This window comes from Aquila chrysaetos, chromosome 19 (assembly GCF_900496995.4).
Source record: "Aquila chrysaetos chrysaetos chromosome 19, bAquChr1.4, whole genome shotgun sequence".
NCBI lineage: Eukaryota > Metazoa > Chordata > Aves > Accipitriformes > Accipitridae > Aquila > Aquila chrysaetos.
Window position 1 is genome coordinate 3037929 of NC_044022.1, and position 24396 is coordinate 3062324.

At 41.0% G+C, this 24396-nt stretch overlaps 1 protein-coding gene across 4 annotated transcripts in view; it reads left to right on the top strand.

Moving 5' to 3' along the window:
• Window positions 1-24396, top strand: part of STARD13 (StAR related lipid transfer domain containing 13) — a 306300-nt gene that overhangs the window by 111222 nt on the left and 170682 nt on the right. For all 4 annotated transcript variants that reach the window (XM_030042603.2, XM_030042604.2, XM_030042602.2 and 1 more), the window contains one exon: window positions 22612-22645. In XM_030042603.2, coding sequence (XP_029898463.1) covers window positions 22612-22645 — 34 coding nt within the window. The remainder of the gene's footprint in view (window positions 1-22611; window positions 22646-24396) is intronic.

Below are 24396 nucleotides of genomic sequence, written 5' to 3' on the forward strand. Positions count from 1 at the left end.
TTGTTGTCTGCTTGGAGGAAATGTGAACTTAGTTGCGCACTGAAATGCCCTTCGAAGTACCTGCCGGGCTCTTTTTTACTCCAGTAATGGTAGAAATTACACTAGTGCATGTGTTTAGAAGTTGTACCCAGCACCAACTACTTAGTTTGCCACCATCAGATTCTCTCACGAGAGCTCTGAATGTGTAAGCGGGTGAGCTAAATTGTCTCAGACTAGCTGGAGACTGGTGGAAAAATCTAAGATGACATCCTGAGTTTGCTTTAGATCCATGAGGAATAACACGGAATACCAGCTCTTCTGCTCCAGAGCCAGTCTGTTTCCAGGCTCCCTGTTCCTTCAGTTTTCATCGGGCCACCTTGCATTGCAAACCTGCTTCTTCTTAGAGACCTCAGAAAGCTGAAGCAAGACGGTATGAATGCAATTAGGGTAGCCTGGCATGATCCCATAAAATTCAGGTTGGCAGCTGCACCCAAACTGTTTCCCTCTGCATCCTATCTGCCAAGCACGGAAAGTGGCTGGAAAGACAGTTTCATCGGGACTGGGACATGATTTGTGAGTGGGGCCCATAAATCTAAACGCAGTTCTTTTAAAGAATCTTTGCGTTATATTTTTTTTCTTTTCCCTTTCCAGTTAAGTCTGCCTACATAATCTCTACTTTGTCCTGTATTCAATACTCGTTAAAGCTCTGGTAGATTTTTATTTATACTCTACCCATCTCAAAAAAAATAAAACCGGGGGTGGGGAGGTAAGTTTGGGGAAGAAAGTAGTAATTCAGGGTCTCTTGCAATTTCATTCTCTAGCTTGGGTTCCTCATTGCTCATCCCAGCATGCAGAGCCCTCGTGAGCTGGTAGCTGTTGTGGTCCGCGAGTCGCGGTCACTCCTGAACTGATCTGAGAGCAGTTGCGGGAATTTGCTTGCAGATTGGTATGTTACAAGGTCTTGAGATCTGTTATAAGGAGCTGGCAAGTTTGTCTTCTCTGCAGTCAGTTCTGGCTCCCATTTCCATCCTGGAGCAATTTTAAATATTCCTTTTCAAAAGTTGGCATTGCTGATACCAGAACAGAGTACTTTTTGTAGCACTTGATTTGATTTCTGTACTTAAGGTTGTTTTCCTTCCTCTCAAACAATTGTACTCAACTACTGATAAAATTCCTTTTCCGCAATCTTTGATTAATAAGTAATGTGGGCTGTGCTGGCCTGGGAGGAGGTGATTCAGAGCAAAGTACTGCATTTTAATATGAAGTGAAGTGAATCTGTATGCACAAAATTATGTGAAAAGAATACACTTCCAAGGAACCATGTTCTTGAAATATGCTCTTCTGCTTTTATTAGTTTGTTCTGCAGCCTTGCTAATTCTAATTTCATGTAGGCTTTAAGGTGACCTGTTTCTCAGTGTACAGGCACCCGTCCTGCATACGACACCGTCTGAATGCAAAGATCCATCCCTGGTGATGATGATTCAGTAGTGTACTGTTACAGGTTTTCTCATCAGTGGTAAAAAACATGGCATTATTTAGTTTGCTTTAAAGAGAAACCATGTGTAAAGTAAAAGGTATAGAAATAACAGAGATGTTGCCAAAAAAAGAAATTCATTAAAATGAACAAAAAAAAGTAGGTCAAATTTTGGCCTAACTATGTTCAAGTTGTTCCTTTTAAATACAAAGAGCACAGAAAATAGGCAGATGGGAGTACAGAAAAGGGAAATAAGCCAAAGTGATTAGCCCAGTGACCTTCCCTTATTTCTGGTGGATTTTGTATGTATGTGAACTGTGCCATTGTTTTTGATGAATAAAATTAACATATTCAATTTATATCCTAAAAGAAGCCTAAATTCAGTAATTTACTCAGTACTGCAATTCCAATTTAAGGTGCAAGTTTTAACTTTGGAAGTTATTTGTGGTACTTATTTTCTATATTTTGCATATTTATGTGTTCAGATCAAAGATACACCAAAAAGAATAATAGTTTTATAAAAAAGCATTAGGACTAATTAAGAAAAGAAAATAGCTGAGAACAATGGCATTCTCCTGGGGTTTTGTTCCTATGCCATTTTTAAACAATTGAACATTGAGCCACTCAGTAACAGATTAGCTTATTCATCAGCTTTCTAAGAGCTAAATTTCAATGGATTTCTTCCCTTTCTTATATTCTTTCAAATGATTTATATAAAGGAAGGTTTTCACTATGTTGGTAAGGGTTTCCCAAGAAGTTTCCAGCTAATGCTTAGTTAAACAAATTGAGTAGAAATTTATACTGTAATTAGTTTGATGAGTGGATTGTGTTGCACAGCCCAGATTATCTAGAGTTTTCTACTAAGGAAAGTAAAGAAATAAAAATGAAGGCAAAGAAAATTAAGACATTTCACTCATGGCTGTTATGTATTACTTTAAAACATAATTATAATTAATGATAACTTTAACGTATCTTCTAGTATTACATTTAACTCCTCTTTGAATGTTTGCTAGACGTTTGGGGGGGTCATAGGACCTGTCATTTGGATGAGATCCACAGTGTCTTTTTTCAGAGTGGCCGGAAACAGCAATTTCAAAGAGCATCAATACTCAGATAGCCTGGTGAGTAGGCTTATATAGAATATGCTGCTAACAGTATGGGTCTCACCTTCCACCCTGAGAACTTGGCTCCTGTGTGGAAATAGGTTTATTCAAGTCATTTCATTTCCAAAATGCAGTGGCTTGAAAAATAGTAAATCTGGATATTTCTGATATCCAAAAAGGTGTCTGAGTTCTTTTGCCTATTGCTAAGCTCTTGCTCTTAAAACCTCCTGTAGAAATGTATGCTGTAGTGTAATTTCCTCTTTTGTGAAAAATCTGTTTCCTAATCCCATTTTTAAAATTCATGTGTTTGGATGTCTTTGTTCTGGAGTTACAAATTAAGACAAGACGAAGTCCTTGATACACCTTTTATTGTTTATGCACTTTTCAACATCTCCCATGCTGTTAATTTCCTTCCTAGGAGCGACCATCCCTTTCTTTTCATGCTGTCTCCATAGTTTTTGACAACTCGTGAGTGGTCCCTCTGTGAATCCCCTCCAAGTTTGTGATTCTGCATTTTGGGGAAGATGACCAATGCTTCCACGGTGTCCTACGGGACACTGCACACTAATTCACAGGCAGACGTCACCATGTTATCAGTGTCATTCTCCTTTCCACTCCGTGTGTATCCTAACACCTTATCAGCTTCTTTTGGCTAGAGCAAGCCAGAGAGCGGAGTATCACTGAGCTATCATAGTGGCACACTGCTCCATTTCTTTAGGAAATAAACACACCCTCTTCTTGCTGTAGCTATCCCAGCTGCGAATGTTTCCGTGTCCTCCTGCACTTCACCACCTGGCCAGTTACTGCGTCCCCAGGTCTGGTTTTCGAGCTGCTCATTTAAGATGCTGTAACCTGTTTCAGCTGGGTTAGCTGAAATGGTTTTAACGGTTGGTTTTGGGTAAGTCGCTGCCTTTTCAGTCAAAGAGGCGATGGAGGAGCCCATGAGAACCCTTCCAACAGCAAATCTTGGGGGGACGGAGGGGAGGAGTAGGGGTACGTGTGAGGAGGGCAGGGTCTCGGGGGGTCGTATCTGAGTAGCAGGGGCCAGTGACCTGCAGGTGGTACATCACAACCACCAGAGAATGCGTGTCAACATACATAGGTCATTAACCAGCCTGTATCATGTTATTTTGCATTACAAGGCATTGCCTCTTATTTCCCAATATCTATTCTGTCGGTTCTTCTGTAATTCACCTGTTGAGCATTCAGTAAATACATTTATAAGGGCTAGCTCTGCTATATAAATCAAATCCTAAGCTTCAGCCTATTGGAAATATAGGGGTATTGAAAAACTTATGCAAACATCTACTGGCTTCTTGGAAGCAGCTTTGATACCAAACATATGTTTTTCACTGAGATGCATTTACACTGAAGGAAGCAAATTAGCATCAGCAGCTTCGTCTATTAGCATCTACTTGCAAATAGTCTTTTAGAGAATTCACATCTCATACGAGACGTTAAAAAAAGTTTTTTTTTTTTCTTGGTTCAGATTTTTCACATTTATTAGATACCTTCCCTAAACCTCGGTACTGCAGAGAGGTCAGGTAGTACCGCTGCAGGCATTCACAGGACTATTCGGTTAGACAGGGCAAATGCTGCACAACTACCGTTCTCTGGAAAATGCTGTTTCTGAAAAATGCATGTGTTGATTTTTCTGATATTTTACATGTAACAGGAGATGGTCATCGCAGTCAAAGGCCAAAACAGCCACGACTAGAGCACGCTTTATTCAGAAGTTTATTTTGTGAGATGACCGATACCCCATACAGAATGACTGGCTTGGCTGTGTTTGCATTGTAGACACCTATTACTAGACAAAATGAATCCCACCCGTGCAACCTATTGTTAGACTAACTAAAAGTTAGTTTTGTTCCACGTGTCAAAATCTGGCATCTTGATGATTGGGAATATCAAAGCATTTCTTTTCAGTTAAATATAAAAATTAATCACACATTTCCAACATTGGTTTGCTCTTTTTTTCATACCTCACATTATTTTGATTTTTCATTATTTATTGCAAAAATGTTGCAATGGAAATTCTGGTTTTCTCTCAACTCCTCAGTTTTACTTATCCTGTTCTGTTCTTGAACTGAGTCTTTTCTGTAGAACTTCCTTAGCCGCTGCTAAGGATACTCATGTTCTGTAACAGGCATGTCTCTGTGGATAAAAGAGTTCAGGATACCAGGAGATGTCCCTTCACAGTACAGATTTTCAGGTGACCTGCACTTTAAGTTCCTAGCTCCCTTTAAAATGATATCTGTTTAATTAACCACTCACAAACAATTTTACTTGTTCACCTAATATCTCTTCTCCAAAATAAAAAAGGCAAAATCTTATTATCTGCAATTATGAGCTTTACTTTTTTTTTTTTTTCCTAGAATGAAACATAGAAAATAAATTTAATCAGTAAATAGCCCTAACAACTTAACCTGTTCTGTTAATTCCAATTATATTTATTTCTCCTCTGGCATTAATAACGCCTTCCAAAGTGTTACTGCATCAGTATTGTGTTTGTAGAACTTCTCCGGCAGAGCTAATTGATTCTGAAATGCCAAACCAGTAAGGTTTACTAATTGTTTCCCCTGCAAAACCGTTAAGGTAGCTGTGCTTTTTATTACAACCATGTCAGCATCTCGAAACAAATTGAGGAGACTCTCAGGGGTAAAATATTTAGCTGCATAATGTAGGCTGTGAGATAAAGACAGTGTTGAGGATAGTGCAGTTAAATACCTACTCTCTAATTAGGTTCTCTCTGAAAATGAGAAATATATAAAACTGCAAAAATTATTACAGTTATTACAGTAAGGTACAAGCGTAATGCTCTTGGTTATTAATGCTAAATAAGCTTTCTGACAAAGCAAGATCCTTAGACTTGACCTTTCTCTTTGGCTCCTAGAAACAACTTAAAGGCAAACAACAGATAGGTCTTCTCAGGAAAAGAGTTTCACTCTTTCTAACTATACTTTTACACTCAAAGTGTATAGAGTCATAAACTATATCCATTGCTTAAACACTACACAGTATGTTCAATATGCCTTGTTCTATAAGGTACCATGGCACTTACATTTTAATATTATTATTATGGAGATATTATAAAGTTACCATTGCAAACATCTTTTGAAGAAACATTCCCACTTTGCTAATGTCTTAGAAGAGCAGTTGATGTTAAATTATCTCTATTACCAAATTTGTAAATCTTTAAAAATAACACATGCATTACATGGCTAACTGATCTTTATTATTCTGCTAACAGTAACTACGCAATGTCCCTTTTATTAAACTATTACATTTTTGTTTCACTTTTATGCCCAAGATCTAAAAACTGTAATGTGTGGCACAGAAACAAACCCAACCTTTCAGGTAGATATCTGAGAAACGTAACTGATTTCTGTTGCATTATTGTAAAAAAAGCTTAGATTAGGCAACAACTACCCAATTGAAATCAGCAGTAATCACTAGTGGCGCTGTTAAATATCTCCTGGCTTGTAGAGTCTTCTGTATTGACCTTTTCCTTTACCTTTCCTAGTTTTTACTTGTGTAACACCAGAAGAACAAGATCTGTAACTGTAATTAAATCAATCTGACAATGAGTCACTCTCCGGCAACTAAAGAGGAATCAGGAAAAAAATAATCTAATCTTAAACATGAATGGTATTTGCTGGAGGGAAGGGAGGAAGGGAGGGTGTATGCAATTTTTTTTTAAAGGGGAATGTAAAACTTGCCAGGAATTAGTTACATTTTTTTCTTAAATTTTTTCATAATCTTGTGCTTTATGATCTAGAGCGGCTGCTGAAACAGGGTGTCTTGGAAAACTAGGGCTGTATTGAAATCACCTGTAAATACATATTTCCTTGTGTTTGCAAAATGGCAGGTTTCAGTTTTTAATTACAGACATTGTTAGAGGCAGAACTACTGGCAGGAAAAAGACCACCTCTTCTTGCACCCATTATCCGCTGGCACCGGTTCAGAAATTGTGAACATCTGTAGTAGGCACCTGAGCATCCTATACTGGTGAAAGGTAGAGTGCTTGAGAGCCATCCGTATGGCCTCCGTCCTGGCACAGAAATCCACAACTGGCTGGTGTGAAAAGCTGAGCTCGGGGGGTTTCTGAGCTCCTCGTCCTCGCTGGAGCTCATGTGGCTGCCTACACGCTTTATCCTCGTCCACTTGAGATCCAAACTTGGATTACGCTTTTGAGAACAGGCACCCAACTGAGCAATGGCCATTCCCTTCGCAGTTGCATGTCAGATGTCATCTTGGCTGTAGCATCTAGAAGGAAAGTCTCAACTAGGCTGTAAGGTCTTTGATGCAAGGATCATCATTTCATCCTATACATATGCATGGTTTTTCAGCTAGTTTTTCATATATTGTGTGTTTCCATAAAAAAGTGATCTTATTTCTGGTTGCATCCTGAATGTGGGGTGGTTTGTAATGTAAGTAACAAAATATTATAACACTACGTTAATGGTAAGTTGCTCCATTCTCACATTGCTGTCTTGAATTGGTGCTTTAAGCTCATATGAAAAAAGCTCTCAGTAGGTACTCAAAACCAGTGTGACTATCAAAAAGCTGACAGGTAGTGTACTCCAAAACCACAACACAGGATCAAAAACTGTAAGACTTTTGGATATAAGACAGGTGGGTACATTCTGGTACCAAATGTGGAACAACCCTTGTGTAGAAGGTAATTTGAGTCTCTCTTTCTTTTCTCCAGAACTGTTTAAGATAAAAGTCATCCTAGAATTGTCATTTGTCTGACTGATTATTTACTAAAATCAAAGTGTTCTTCTAGAATGCCTTTTAGTCAAGAATGAGTTTAGGCTTGCCTAAGATTAGATTTAAATTATATTAGATTTAGCATAGAGTGAAGGTGAATGTTGCAGTATGTAATAGAGAAAATGCACCAAGAAATCAGACTGTTTTCTATAAAGAGCCTTAGGAATGTTTAGCATGAGGACAGGTGGAGCTCCAGGTAGTGTATCATGATAATACATAGACCCAGTGTTTGCTGCCTGACTGGGCTTGCATAGCTATGCATTCAGACTAAAGAGATACTAAGATTCTGAAATATAAAGAAGTCAGTGAAATAATTCCTTAAACTCACAGTCAAATTAATTTATAGGTAAGGCCTCTCCTCCCTTCTTAAATCATCTGCCCGGAATTACCTATTCTCATTCTTTAATCGTGTACATGATAAGGAGGCTTGGCACAGTGAAGGCCGTTATACTTGATGAGCTAAAATATGCTGTCATGAAGTACATCCTTGTATCTGATTTTATGCCGTTGTATTTGGTTTAGTGTAAACACTTAGCTATTTAAATTAATTTTTTAATTGAATGTTTCTTCTTTTCATCAGCATTAAAACATTAATAGGTATTTCTAGTGACAGTCGGGTTTTAAAGACAGCCTAAAAATACTGGAGGGCCCTGAATGTGAAAATGCAAGGGGCCGTTAAGCCAGTTATTGCTTTAAGGGATGAAACATTTGAACTCACATAATGAGCAGATCAAAATTCCAGACATTCTATAATTAATTCACAGCGGATCTCTAGCAGCTCATAGTAAGGTTCTATGTATCTGGTGGTCTCCTTCAAGCTCTCATTGGACTGGTAGCTCCTAGATTAAGTCAAGACCTAGGCACCAATCTTGAGGTACAGCTAATCCTGGGAGAAGGATCTCAGACTTTTTCCATCAGCTGTCAAGCAGCCAGTGGCCTTTGAAAACTCAATTGCATGAAGCTACATGCTTCTGTGGCTAAACAGCTACTGGTAATTATTTAAAGGTCCTGTCCTGCCGCATCTGCAGTATGGACATGTCCTCAGCTACATGTTGCTATGAAATGGAGCGCAGGAAGCAGGATGACTGTAATGTGCCATCTCTCTTTTGTTGTCGTGTCGTTACCCCATGAAGTACAAAATGATTGCTCCAGCTTCTGGGTCTTGGAGGAAAACTGCCTTGGACATAGCACAGCTGAGAATCTAGTCCACTAAAATCTGCTCTGATAATCCACTGCTAATGCTTCTGTTGTCTGCCACTCATGCTAGCAGAGCTGTCCTCCAGCCCTTTTCTTGGAAAGACATTTAAGTCTTGTAACAGAGCAAATTGGGTGTGTTACGTTTTTATTCTTTCTTTTATTTGTTCCTTTTTCATATTTTTATTCTGTTTATTATTTATTCTTTGGAGAGCTACCTAAGTCTTGGTAGAAATTCTTCCACTTTCTAGGTTTAAGTGGCAAAGGGAAGCATGATTTGATGCCAGTTGTTTTCCACTATCTACCATAAAAGCATGCTCACGGTCAGGCAATTTAAGCACTTGCACACGATTGTCTCCAGAGCTGTTGCCATCTTGGTTACATCCAAACTGCTCCCCACCAAGTCTGTTTATTCAGATGGGTTTCTGGTGGAAAGTCCTGCAGCTTTTTCCCCATCCACGTGTCTAGGTGCCGCGGACATCTGTCATTCTCTGTACAGCGTGGAGGTCCCCAAGGAGTGGGGAGCTGGTTATCTTACAGCCGTGAAACTTTGGGAGAGCCACAATCACCCCCCCCAATAATGTAACAAAACAATTGCTAATCACATGTATTTCACCATGCTGAAACAGAATCCAAGGTGTAAAGGTAGAGAGGCATCTCGGCATCCAGTTTTCCAGCAGCTGGTATCACCAGGGTTGTTGACAGAAGTGCGTTTTGACAATAGTCCAAAAGCCCAGCCAGAGGACACAGAAAGCTGAGATTCCTTTCTCACAACAGTTAGTAGGTTTTTCACACTGAGAGGCCCTTTTCGAATGTTTCACGTTCTAATTCTTCCCGGAACATTAGAATACACCAATTAGGAAGTACTTTTAAAAACAGAATAGCAATAGCTGCTTCCTGAGTTCAGATATTGCGTTGTGAGTTAGTATTATTTTTAGTCATTATGGCTGAGTGAGTAAAACTCTATGGAGGATAGATGTGGATCAGTAGATGCGTCCCTTCCTGTTGGGTTTTTCCATTTTCAGAGCTGACAGCAATAATTTTCACTTTAAAAAGTTTATTCTTGTTGGACCTGACTTTCAGTTCATACAAATCAGACCTACCTTGATTTAAGACCAGCTGAAGCAATGGTGTTTTTTGACAAATCAGTGCTTATCAAAAGATGAATAGTGCCTTAAATCTAACTGTAAAAACAAATTTCAAGCAGTTGCCATTAACTTGAATTATGAAACGGAAAACAGAGAAGGATGATATTTGTCTCACAGTGATTAAGGAAAACAAGATACGCAAGGTGATAAAAAAAATCTTCGTTAATTCTGTCAGCATTTAGTTATAGTCCATGATATGCATGTGAGCTGTATAAAAAGTATGCAATTAATATTGTAACAAATGTTAGAAAATGCTATGAAATATTTATTCGTATTTGAATTGTCTGAAATTTGTCTAATACCACTTTTTTTGGAATTATATAACCTTAAATTCAGTTCAGAGATTGTACTGAGCTACCAAGAACAGTAACACTGTGAGAAGATTGTGGAGCTTTCCACTAAAGGATGCTTGAATATTTGTAGGAAGATCATAGTGCTTAGCTACAAAAAAAAGAAGAAAAAAAAAAAAACAAAACAAAGAAGAGAAATGAAATGTTTGTCTGCATTGCAGAGAACCATAAAATCAGTTCATCATATAGGAGCATAATGTATGGAGGTAGTTCTGTGAATATATTTGTTTTGGCTGTCCATGACAGCTGAGAAATAATACATGACAATTTAAAAACTCCTCTGTGGGAGTATAGTTATTTAATTCTATTTCAAGAAGTAAAGTATGTCTTTTTTTGCTTTAAAATAGCTTGAGTCAGTAGTACATATATTTAAATGAGTTTGAAGCTGCTTTAGGCTATGCAGGAATGTGTGCGTGTGAGAATGAGTGAGAGAAAGGGGGAGAGAATTGAAGCCAGTCCCTAACAAATCTCTGCTGTCTTCTGTTCCAAGAGAAGGATGCATGCAGGCAACTAAGTATCTCATTATGATTTTTGTCCATAATTTTAAACATGGTATGATGCAGAAAAGTCAAGATGTTAATGCTTCTGTACAGACATTTTATGGTATCTGTACGGCAAGAAATGATAAATGATAAAATATGGTTGTGGATACCCTAACATCTTTTACTTCTGGCTTTCAGTTAGGCTTTGGACATGTATATTAGTAGTGATACAGATGCAGAAGTTAGAGACCAAACTGATTAAGGGTTTGGTCTGGACAGCAGTAATCCAACTGTCACTGTAGGAGAGGAGATGCCTGTGACTAGCTGAAGAACATCCATCCCTTCGTTCAGTCAGCGCTGCACTGACTTGCTGGAGGTCACAGATTAAGCCAGCAGCACCTTCAGTATATGGGCACACAAATTTCTGTGCTCTCAGAACCTCAGCAATTTTTGAAGGGAAAAAATTAGAAGGGTGGGTGAATCAGAGGCACATATATGTACGTGTATATATATGTGTATATATGTATTTGGGGAGGGGAAGAGGGGATGATTATGGTTCATGCATTATGTGTGTGTGGTAGTGGAGGCTTCCAGCTCTAGGCTCTCCAGACTGAGTTAAGTGCAGCCCAGCATCATAGTTAGCGTATAAAAATAATTGGGTTTAAGCATATGCTTGACATCAAGCATGCCTAGTCTAAATAATTTCAAACCCTGTATGTGCGTTGGTCCTTTGCTGCATTACAGACCTCATGTTCTTAGTTCACATGAGCACAAGGGGTTCTCAACTTCTAACGCAGCCTGAATTCACCCAACTTTTCTTGCCATGGGCATACTGTTCTGCATAATCCTGACAGGTAAGGCAAAAGGCAAGGCAAATAACTGGGAACGCAGAGCTTCGAAGTTGTTTAGGTGTTTACGTGGTAGTTATTCTGAATTGCACCTGGGCATCTGCTGACAGCAGAAGAGACAGTGAACCCCGCTGCAAAGGGAAATGCATACTTTTCTGTGAAAATATTAACTTTACAACCATCACACAAATGCATTGTCCTTTATTTCTACGGGTTGAAGAGTTCATTTTGAAAATAAACAATGTAAGCTGGTACACGTCACAGCTGAGTTAAGTGTTCGTTTTCTTATGGGCTACACCAAAATGTGCAATGGAGTGGTCATTTCTGAAATGTCTTGTGTGAGTTTGCTGTGGATGTGGTGAGGTGGTGAGGGAGATGGCATCGTCTTACCTGGTGCTGGTGATACTGAACGACATTATGTTCTTTCTTAGAAAGGGAGAACTAGGAAACCTCCCAAAGGGAAAGCATGTCATTTGCATGGGAAAAGGCGGCATGGGAAAGATTTTTCTTTAAATCTGGTATAAAAGCAAACTGATAAACAAAGACAAAACCACGCAGACAGTCAAAAGCTATCAGAAATTGAAAAGGTTTCCAATGCAGAAATGTCACATAAAGATTAAAATCTATAAAGTAACTACAAGATAAACACCAGTCAGCATCTCTGCTTCTCCTAAGGGCATCAGCCTTTGCTGGGACACTAGAAGAGGCAGAGATGCTACCTAACATTTTCCCACAGGTGTTCTCAGGAAGAATGCTTCAGCTGTGCACAATTCCTGTACTTTTCAGTAACTCTTTTGAATAAAATACTTTATTCTTCACTTATCCCTGCTTTATCTCTTGCTGAAAACTGACCACTAAACAAACCTCCTTCATTCTGTTTTTCCTCAAAAAGCATAAAATGTTGACTGAGATTTTAACTGATTGCCAATACATCAGTTTCCTGGGGAAAAGTGCATTTTTGGTTGAGGTTATATTACAATGATTAGTTTTATTGACTATGAAGGAGAATACCTGATACCCACTTAGAGCCTAGCCATCATGAAACATTTCTGTGGACACTCGATAGTGAAAACAAACAAACCGCTGCTAATGGCAGTCTGAAGTTCATTCCCAGCTAAGTACTACTCCGGGCCAAGCTAAAATAACACCACAGCTCTAGCCAGAGCTCACAAGGCTTGGTTTTCATGTTCTGCCACGGATTACTGCTAGCCGCTGTTTGCTTTAGAAGTCACTCATTTCCCATAGCGGGACGGCAAAGTCCCCAGCTTTCATCCCTGCCTTTGTTGTTGCGTGACCTCTTGTACCTTTCCCACTTCAGTTTATCTTTAAAATAGATATAGCACTTCTTCCTGCTCAGGAGGGTAAAAATGATAGCATGTGTGACTCACTGTATTGTTCCAGGATTGTAAAAACCAGGGACTGCTCTCGCTTCTCACTTTTGTCCATCTCTATTTGTCAGTCATTGCTCTTCTTTTTGTCTGTCTTCTCCCACATCCGCCCCATCACATTTCCACCTGACCCCCACACGTATATTGTGACAACTATGTTATCTCTGGTTTTTATTCATGTCTTTGTTTGTACAGAAGCATAACTGGTTATCTTAATGCAGGACTGAGCATTAACTGATATTTGCACAGTTCTGAGCATGTTGACTATAGTCCTGCTGCAGAGTCGAGAGTTCAAAATGACTAAGAGCTCCTGGGACTCGCCAAAGGTAAAAGCATCATAAAGAGGACATTTGTTGTTTTTATCAGAACCAAATTTGCTGAGACGTGGCAAAACTGTGTCCTGTAAGGAAGTGATGGCAGAGGTGGGTTTTGGGAATGGGGCAGGATGAACCAAGTGTTCAGGACACCATGTAGACCAAACTTGGATACATGTTCCTCAAAACTGTTTCCTTGGCTAAACGCTAAGATCGCCTGCACCTGCTTTGCTTCTGACTGCGCAAGAGCGCAATACCAAACTGTCAGGTTAGATTTTAATCGGATTTTAAAATATCGACTACTATAAAAGCCTGTTTAAAAGCATAAAAGCGGGAAGTGCTATGGAGAGTTTGTGTAAGTGAAAGCGTGGGGGGGGGGGGTGTACATCACCACTTTTTGCTGGGTGGGACCAGACCAGTTTGGCTGCGCTGGTCACCTGGCAGGGCGAGGGGCGTCTGTTTCTGCAGGGGATGTCTGTATTCTGTCGCTCAGGTATATCCAGCTGGCCACAAAGGGCAAAACAGTGACAGCAGGTAAGCTGTTGTCACAGCTTGCTTTGGTTAGAACATGGACTTCCACGGACATAATTTAGAATCCCTGAAAATTTAAGGAAATTACCATGGATATGTTATAGCAAAGTAACATTCTGGAGTTTGAAGTATCTAAATTTCTGAAAAAAAAATAATTATTTTAACCAATCAGAGCTATTTTCTGAATTAGTTCCAGTGGTGTCCAAAATCACAAGTATAATAAAGTAATTTGAAGGTGAAGAAGGTGTCTGACCTTATGATACCTTGGGGTCCTTTTTTCGTGGTTCGAAGTAGAGATGTTGGTAGAAATAGTTTTTCTCTTCTGTGAAATGTTTTGTCAGTTTGTAAAATTTCCTTATCTGGTTCAAGATTACAGGCCAAGACCAGGTAAAAATGGTTCTGTGAATTTCTTATCTAATGTAATATCATTAGTTAAACTTTAGAGTAGACACATTTTAAACACAAAAAGGCATTTTTTCTTTGAAAGCTATCAAAATGAAACATTTCAACAATGTCAATAATTTGCTTTTTTTATTTGATAATTCGCTTTCCCAGTTGAAAAGTTGTGTCAATTGAATTTTTAAATGGAAAAATAGGTGTGGAAAAATTCCTCAATAATTGCAGTCTCCAATATATGGCTTCTACTGATTCTGGTATCATTGTTCTCATCCATCTGTGGGATTTGTGGATCAATTGCAAAGAACAGCAACATTTTCTTTCCCTAATGTGAATGGTGGTATCCGAGCATACCTCCATATGTGGTATGGCGTAGTCAGCAACAAAGAGGCTCTTCTCCAGACAGAGGCTTTTCGCTATTCTTTAAATAATAGGGAAAGTTTTGTGTTCAAATTTCAACTAGCTGTGCTGGGGCCAAATTTAGGAGACGGGCTAGTTAGCGCTTCAGGGCTGCTGCTTCAAACTGCCTGTACTGTTTGCAATGTCAGTCTTCTGCCCTACGAGGGCAGAGCCAGAGCTGTGAAGGGTGGAGGTTAAAATCCACCTGCAAAGACCACTGCAGAATAGCAAACAGCGTCACGTTACCCTAGAGAGGAAATCACAGGAGAAGCAAAGGTAATGTGGAGTGGTGATAGCCAAAAAAACGATGTTACAGAATGTTAACAAAGCGCTTGCATCAGAGCAACGTGTCGTGCAGAGGAAATGATAGCTGTAATGGAGGTCTCATGGCAAAAGCAGCAAATTAAACAGCAGAAACTTTTGGGGGCTAAAACTAATGTTCTGCTGCTTTTGTTTCCCATTTGTGGAGTGCCAGTGCTGGTGCGAGATGAATAAGCGTGGCCAGCTGAGCCACAGGGATGAATGGCATCTTCCAATCTGATGGCAAAATGAGCAAGTGGACTGGTTTAGTGTCGTAACAAACACCGTAGAGGCGTGCCCTAACACGCTGCAGGTGGCTGCTCCTCGTGTGTTGGACCCAAATCCTCCTCAACAGAAATTTGGGTATAACCACCACTGCCGTAATCGCTTGACATTTTGAAATCGTATTAGCAGCGGCTAGAAGTAAAAATCTCCCCGGTCTGTTAATATAGTAAGTTTTTTTAGTTAAGTATGATACGTTACAGTTACTAAAATGCACGTACCTTTACCGTTAGTCTTTCAGCTCGTTTTCTTCTAATTTCACTTTGAACATTGTTGAAATGGTTTTCATTGTTACAGACTTTATTATTGCCCTGCTCCACTTACTGTAAACCTTTTTCTTTAATAAGTTATTCAAAAGTTTTCACTGTAAAATAGTTTCCAGCCAGTTTTCTATTTGATCAAAGTTTTCAAAACTACTGCCACATGAAATGTCACATTACTTTCTGGACTTTTATCAATAGTACATGGGCAAAATAGATAGATTTGTAGCGAAGAGAATAAAACAATTAAATAAGTCTTTCTTTCTATGTCAGTGCTTTTCAAACCAGCACTGATCTTGGTGTAAAGTTTGAAAGAAATATTTAGAATAAAGTTAAATGCATTTTTAAAAGTCTTATTTTGCCAACTAAAACACTAAACTAGGGGAAATAATTTTCAGATGTTCATTAAATGTTCTTTAAAGCTGCACGCAATGATTAAATATGTTTTTATATCTGCAGGCAATATTTACAGTATTTCATCTTTTTAGAATACAACTCGGCATATTAAGTCTAGGGTTTTCAAAAGACATTTCTGTGTCCTGAACTCTTCTGGATGCTTGAATCCCTTCATCTCATTTTAGAAATATCATGATAAAATATTAGAGTTCAGTTTTCCTAGCTCAGGATTAAAAAGTTCTATATGCTAGATCCTCAGAGAAACCAGGAAAAAGACAGTTTATATGATTTTGCCAGTTTAAAACAAAGAAATAAATTAGAATCCCTAAATTAGACTTTCTTCACCTCAGCTATAGAGAAACCCAGTTTATTTTATTTACATTCCTTTTTTGACAACCCCTTGAAACTTTACATAGCCCTCAGGAAGACGAGATGAAGTGTCAGAGGTTTAAAATGTCTCTGGAAACACTGTGTCTGCAGTGCTTCTACAGAACTGGACTCATTTATGACCAATTTGGTTCATTTTTGGTAACACACTGGAGTGCAAGTTAGGTGGCAGCAAACGTCTCAATGAGCTACACTAGAAGAGGGAAGAAGCCTTAGAAATCTTTTCAACTTGCATCAAGTTTTATAAAAGTTCATTTATAAAATGGGCCAAATGTCTGCTTTGCTGGGGTACATGTACCCATTAATTTTAAGTAAGCTGATACATATTTGGACTACATGCCTTTTTTTGCAGTAACTGGAACAATATTAATTATTTTTTTACATATTTTTACAGCTTCAGAAATGGGGAACATTATTATATTGGAGGATACCTGAAGTAGCCATCTGTCACTATGACAGCTGTGCTATAAGCTAACATAGGGAAAATATTTTTAATGTTAAGTTGTTTAGGATAGGTGAGTACCAGAGAGAGCGCTGAGGGACCCCGCGGAGCAGGCTGAGCACGTCTGTCCTCTGTCGCACTTGGCCCCGGCTCTCCACTCTGCTCTTCATGGTCTCCTGTGTCTCAAGTATTATTTTTGCGGGATCTTTTGTACCCACAGTGAAGGGAAAGCTGTGCTGCAAGCCACGAGGTGAGGGTTTTGGGGAATGGCCACGCGCTGCGCAGCGGGGGGTATGGCGCTGGGAGGTGTTCAGGGGTGCAAAGGATGCAGAGGTGGTGCTGGGGGGCTCTGCAGGGTGGGAAGAAGCGGATCTAGAGCGGAGTCTGCCTCCATTCTGCCATTCGGGAGCGGTCCCCAGTCACTTGAACTATGCGAAGGTTTAATTTGTAGATAGTTAATTGGAGCTGTTCAAAACAGAGCTAAGGGTGACCCAGCAGTTGCACAGTGTGGATGATCAAGGGATCCTAAAAGCACCCTGGGCTTTGGGTCCAGCAAGAGCACTCTGTCCAGTCCAGTAACAAATACCCCTGCTGAAGCTAATGTTCACGTGAGGAACAAGATTGCCTTGATCAGTACTGTGCATATTCTTAATATCTTACATGGTTTTAAAATACCGTGATGAAAACAGCATAAAAACATTAATTTCTTAATAATGTTTTCTTATTCCAAGTATTAAATAGTCTAGAAAAGGGGATCTGGACCCAAGTTGCTCCACTTCGTGGAATAGAATCATGGGATGGTTTGGGTTGGAAGGGACATTAAAGATCATCTCGTTCCAACCCCCCCTGCCATGGGCAGGGACACCTTCCACTAGACCGGGTTGCTCCAAGCCCCATCCAACCTGGCCTTGAACACTGCCAGGGATGGGGCAGCCACAACCTCGCTGGGCAACCTGTTCCCTCAGTGCCTCACTGCCCTCATGGTGAAAAACTTCTTCCTTCTATCTAATCTAAATCTACCCTCTTTCAATTTAAGCCATTCCCCCTTGTCCCATCACTACATGCCCTTGTAAAAAGTCCCTCTCCAGCTTTCTTGTAGGCTCCTGTTAGGTACTGGAAGGCTGCTGTAAGGTCTCCCTGGAGCCTTCTCTTCTCCAGGCTGTACAACCCCAACTCTCTCAGCCTGTCCTAATAGATGTGCTCCAGCCCCCTGATCATCTCTGTGGTCCTCCTCTGGACTCGCTCCAACAGGTCCATGTCCTTATTATGGGGGGGGCCCCAGGGCTGGACGCAGTACTGCAGGTGGGGTCTCAGGAGAGAGGAGCAGAGGGGCAGAATCCCCTCCCTCGACCTGCTGGCCATGCTGCTTCTGACTGAGCAAGTGGACCTGCTCAACTGCAGAGCAAGGAGCTTCTTACCTTTCTTTCTTTCTTTAAGCCCATCTGTCATTAATAGTTTGCAGTGCAATAGCTCAGCTTCAATGGAAGAAATTGAGAATTTCCCCTTCCCCCTGCTTTCTAACCTGGCGAGGAGGCCAATGCTTTGTGATGCAGCAGGTACGAGGCTGAATCCCATCGAACCAAGAAGATCCGTCTTCCATGCCCCAAGTGACTTCTCTAATAACGCTCAGGCTGTATATTGAACGTGGTCTCTAAGAACACCTCTGCAGTGGTTGTATTTTGAAGGAAAATTATGAGCCCTGTTGTCAGCCTTTGAAGATACAACGTAAGAACCTAAATCCAGCAGAGGTTTCAAGCCTGTACCAAAGATTGGTGCCAATTCTCTGGGAGAAATCGGATTTCTGACACAGCGGTCTCAGCAGGGTTTTCTATGGGATAACTTCAGTATTGCCGTTATTCTCAGCTGACTAACGCTCTCTAGGGAACTTCAAGCGTAATCCAGACTGAAGATCTCATTGCTGGGGCTGGGCAACTTCAAGTTAGGGCTGACATTGCTGACTGTCATAATATTACTTCCCCTTTTGCGCTGTAGAATTTTATTTTGAAGTAGTAACAAGGATTTTCTTCCCTTCTGTCAACATCTTTCTGAAAGGATCTAATAAACCTGCTAATCAGATGATTGAGTTTTGCATGTGGATTGCTGGTTTCCTCCATTAGAACTGTCTATATGTCACTTTAATTAAAGTTTAGCAGATTATTAAATTGCTAGAATGAAGAACCAGCAGGATTTTCAGTCTTTATACTTTGCAGGACCTTTTCCAGCTCAGAGTGCTTTCCTTCTGTATCAGTTAACCAGTAAGAAGCCGTACAGATTTATCCTTTTTTCTTCTGAAGGAAGCATTGTGTTTCAGAGTGGTGCTGCCGGTTGCCCACCGCAGAATGTAATCTTGCAGAATCCAAAGCCTTTTTTATTAACAGCAGATGTCAAGTAGTCCTGTCAAAATGCCACTGTTTATTTGATAGCAGTGATATTTTTGATACCGTATCTATGTTGAATAAATTCTCTGGCTTTTTATTAAACATCCAGAAGAGTTATTTGCACGCTGGACAGATACACTAATTACCTTCTTTTTTTTTTTTTTTTTTTTTTTTTTTTGGAGGGTATGACTTCCTGAGAGTGAATGATTACAGTATGACAGGTACTCTGAAATATCAGTGGCAGATTTGGGTATATTTGAAATCAGAGCATAAAATAGCTAATAACTAATAGGAGTTGATGGGGAAGAGGGAAGCAAAAGACTTGGGTACAAAACAGTCTTTTTCTTTTAAATGGTATATGGTATTATGGGACTGGCTGGCATTGCAGAATCCTTGTGCCGTTGCAAATTAAAATGGTTTTGAAGTTGTTCAAGTCAACCATTTCGTATTCATCTTCTGTGTCAGAAAAAAGCTTTTATGTGACAATAAGCTTACTGGGACATTATTAAATCATTTAATCCAGTTGTTTGATGAGTTCCATGCCCTGATTGCTTATAACCATGAAAGATTATGTATACATCAGAGAAACAATTTTTTGATGAGTGTGTTTATTTTCCTTGTTAGTTTATAATGCCGGTGCTTTGCTTCTACCTTCACTTCCACTTAATCCAAGGAGTTCATTTGAGTAATTTGTTTCCACACAGAATGCCTTTCAGGAAAATCTTTCAGGTTCTGTATAAATGCACTACATTAACTTTCCTTCTCCCAATAGACCCACAGCCTTTCTTCCCTCCTTTGCTCTGTGCCCCAAATACCCTTTTTCACACGCGTGGCTCTGTCAGCGAAAGGTGGCTTTAATGGGATCGCTCGCGTGCTTAAAGGTGTCCCTGGTTTTAGATGTCTGTTGAACAGAGACGCTATTTTCATCTTGCTCTATGGGCTTCGGATTCGGGTAATGATTTCTAACAAATTCTCCGGGCATCTTGTTCATCCGTACAGGACCCCTGTATTTAATACCGTGGACTCGGAGGCTGTGTTCATCGGGCAATACAAATGTGGGCCAGGGACCAGTCCCCCGTCCCCGCTGCTGAGGGCATGCTTTCCCACAGCCGGCTTGCTCCGAGCGGAGCTCCTCAGGGCGAGACACTGGGCTGCCGAGCCCAGCATCGAATAAATTCCTGGTTTCTGCATGCCGGTTTACGTGCTTCAGCAAATGAACGATGGTTATATCAGCAGAGTGTGTTTGTCTTTGGCTTCTGTTTGACACTTTCACTTGCAAAATTGCTACAGCTGGAGTTGTAAGCAAATGATTTCTTTATTATTCATAGCAGCAGGTGCTGCAACAGCCTTTTGGCTAGAGCTGTACTCTCTTGGTCCATGGTTTCTATATATTTGATTAGATGGTGCCCCATGCTGCTCAGATGGGATGCTAGTCCTCCAGTAAATGTATTTTGTTATACAATCAGCTATATACTGCATTATCATCATTATTTCCGTAAATCGCTTTTAGTTGGCAGCTTTCTGTTGCCACTTGGGATTGTTCCAGCAACAATTTGCATCCTTTTTGTATGGCATCCTAAAAAGATTTTGGAAGTTAACATAGCCTGCGTTTGATTTTAATAGCTGGTGCCCTTCTGGCTGCACTAGAACACAGAAACAGCTATCCGAGCAGGACTGACATATTTATTTTGATTCGCATATCGTTTATGTATTCTTCAAGAAGTGCTTATCCCAAGATTCAGTATGGCAATTTAGGCACCCGCCTCCACCGTGCTTATGCCAGAGTCGTGATGCTAAAAATCAGGTGCCTGTCCCCAGCACAGGGTGACTGAAAACAACGTGGCTCGCCACACAGCAGAGGGACAGAATGATATGCCTCGCTCAGGAAGGCATCCCCAAAACCTGGCACGCTGATGGGGGACCTGCCTGTCCCTTGCCGATTGACGCAGCCTGTGTCTGGATTTCCCACTCCTCTATGGAAGTGGGATGCTTCTGCTAGAGCCCTCTCCTGAGGGCTCAGCACCGACTCTTTTTAAGTGATGCTGCTAGAGAAGTTTTGTCTTGTAGTACTGTAGTTCTGCTCCTTAGTCCTTGCAGAATGGGCCAAGGTATAAGGACTTGGGAAATAAGTTGAATTTCCTCTTCAGCCCGATGGGAATGAGAAGCACGTTCTCCTTTCCAGGCTGTAGAAGACCTGGGGGAGGCGAATCCTCCAGCCTCTCTAAAAGCGAGAGCAGACGAGGTCTGGCACGGGGGTCTGTGCAGGGTCCGCAGAGCCTGGCACCGGTGGGCCCTCACTGGGGAAGGGGGCTCAGCGCCAGTCTCTCTGGGCATTTCACCATCACTGACCTAAAAATCAAAAGGGAGCCCGGATTAAATCTGTACAAAGCACTACAGTCCAGGCAAGCACGCAGCAGCGTGCAGGAGCCAGCGCTGGCCTCCACTTGGAAGTAAAGCCAAGCTACAAATTGTCATTAACAAAACCTGATTTGGACGCAGCCGCTTGTTATTTTCCCATCTAGAAGTGACCACCTCACTTGGTCCCTGCTGGCTAAAGACAGGCTAACTTCAGCTGCTGCTCAGGCAGACCTTCAAACCGAGAGGCTTTTCTACAAAAAAAAAAGGAAGGGAAAGTAACTGTAGTCTGGCTGTGCTTTTCCTATTATTAAGAGAGATGCTTAACCAATTCTCTACTGCTTAGAGGAAGAATTTTCCAATATCTCAGTAAAATTCTTCACTAATTAAAAGGTAAATAAACCCCGTGTTTTTATAGACAGATTCCTATCAAGGCTGCAGAGGCAGTATTAACCGAAGAGATAACGGAGCACTTGGTGCATCTGACGGGAAGGTGCAGATGGTTGTCCATGTGGGGACAAGCAGATAACAAGAACAGGGAGTGTGTCACTGCAAGGTACAGGAGTGGCTGCCTTTCCAGCTGGCTGCAGACTGGGCACTTCACACCTGTGAGTCCACTGGCATCTGGAAGAATCAGTTCAGCTTTCTGTTTAATTAAAATAGAAAACATTATGTGCAGTTTCGCACATTATGCTAGTTTCATTTACAGGCTGGATTGCTGAGAGAGTTGATGGATCTATCGTAGGAAAGGAGAATGGGTGATATGCATTTAATCACTGGCAACAACCTCCTTGTTTGGGCGCTGAAAGCTATTAAAGAAAAAAAGTAATGGACCGAGAGGTGCGTCCGAGTATGGTGTTAATGGTGCCACTTCCAGTTAGCATGGCAGACCTGAAGCAGGGAGATGAAGAATGTGAAGAAAACAACACAGCACGTCAGTTTGGCCACGTCCCTCAGAGAGAGGGACCCTCTCCTGGTCGCAGATGAACAAGAACCATCACTCCGCTGCTCCGAGCTGCTGTAGCCACAGCGTCCTCTGTTTCCCACCCGCCGGTACAGCTGCCCGCGCATCTCACCGGCAGCCTGCGTGCTCCCCGAGCCCCACCAGCCTTGCGAGACGCTTTCAGGCACGTCCCGATGTGCTGGACCTCGTGTATCCTTGCAGGACGTACCCTGCTTGTGCCAGAGCCTGCTCCTGAGCTCACTCCCTGCAAGGCAGGTGAACCTGGTTTAGGAACGGGCACCAGGTTGTTTTTAGCAAGCAAAACTAGATATTGCCCATGATTTTTATTGGTGAGCTCTGGATTTTATGGCTTGTGTAAGGTGCTGATGATTAATAACGACAGACGTTGTCATCCTGAAATGTGGAACTTACTTGAAGGAAAAAAAAAGTATAATTATTAAAGAAAAATTAATTTATTTCTTACAGGTGCTGTTTCAGAAGCTATGTAAGGAAAAAGCAGGTAAGACACTGCATTACTTCTTGAAAGTTTCTTGGTGGCTTGTGTAGACACGCATGCGTTGATGGAGGACCCATGGGAATCTCTGCTATTATATTTATTATTTAGTGCCCTTGCTACAATCACCTCCATGCTGTTGTTCATGACATAGTGGTGTAGGACTTGCGTGGTTCTTAGGAAAGCTGATAATTCAGCAACTTTTGACTTACGCCTTGCAAGGCGAAGTTCTGAAATAACGGGGATAAACCCAGGTATTTGTTATTGGTGTCAGAGCGGGACTGACGGGCTTGCCATGGTGCTGGCAGGCGTAGGGCGAGTCGAGGTGAAGCGTACCTGAGTGCATTTTCTGGCTCAGTGCTCGCACAGCAGCCAAGTCTGGTGAAAAGGCTCGTTACAGAGGCACATTTTCCAAAAAATGTAATACCACCCCCAGGCCTTGTTCCCAGCGGCAACGTCATGGTGACAGAATCGCTCCTTAGCATGGGCTCACTAGCCGGCTGATGCGGTTGTCAGCGGCATTGGTGAGTTTGACCATTACGGGGAAATTATTTAGTTACAGCTGACGTGCTGCGAGGCACCAAGATCGGAGCAGTAAGTGGAGTTAAAGACACGGATACCCTGAACCCCACATACGTTAGCGTGCCAGGAGCTCAGGAAGGGTTTGGATAGACAGATATACACACAGAGATCCTGATTCAGCAAGATACTTAACACGCAATTAAACCCGCATTTGACAAAACCAATTCATTGCAATGGGGAGCAAGCAACTGCTTGGATGATTTGCTTAATTGAGGGTAAATGTCCTTATTAAATTGTAATGAAGCACAATTAAGAAATACAGAGAAAAGAAACTGCTTCCCAGAATGTGGGTTGCTGGAATTTAATAACAACCCCACAGTTTTGCAAAAAGAAATGTCCCCAAAGTCCAAGTGAATCCTCATTCCCACAAATGCCTTTGCCAGCTAGAAATATCTCAGTCATAAAACAACTGACCTCTGGAGTCACCCATTTCCAACTGCTTTTTATGTGCCGTTAGTCAATATGTATGCAGTGTGTGTCAATTAAAATGAAAGAAATTGGACGTTGTTGTTGCAATTATCCCTCTGTCCCTAGATGACTTAGCATTTTTTTTTTGGCCTGAAGGACTAGTTTAAGCCAGTTTGCTAACTCAGTGATTTCTTCGTGCTCAGAGTAGCATCTGTCTCTGCTCTAAATTGCATCCTCCGTTCTTTCCAAGGGCCACCTTAACTCTGTTCGAAACAGATGAACGAAGCCTTTTGCAGCCAATGTCACTGATTCAATGGCTCTGCTGGCAAACATGCTGACTTAGCAAAACGCCAGCAGCCCTGGCCTAGAAAACCCAGGTCTCCGTCGGCATTTTCGCCCTCGTGTACTTAACATCAGGTCAGCAAAACATGAGGGCTGTTGAGCATAGTATAAATATAAGTATTTTCATTCAAGGTCTGTGCACATTAACTTTTTCTGCTTTACGAGTTGTATGTGTGTTTATTCCATGATGGTATTTGCCAATGAAACACATGCCTGTGCTTTTCCAAAGATAAACAAATCCCATCAGTTCTGAGATTGATTTAGGAATTGTTTGTATTGTTTTCATGGCTTGGATCAAAACCTCTCTGTGACACTGAAGGCTTGCTTTATAAAGAAAAGGAAAACATCAATGGCACATAAATTTTAAATAAAACTTATTATTTTAGCAGTGCTCCCATTTTTTACTATGATTAATTTTTCAATTG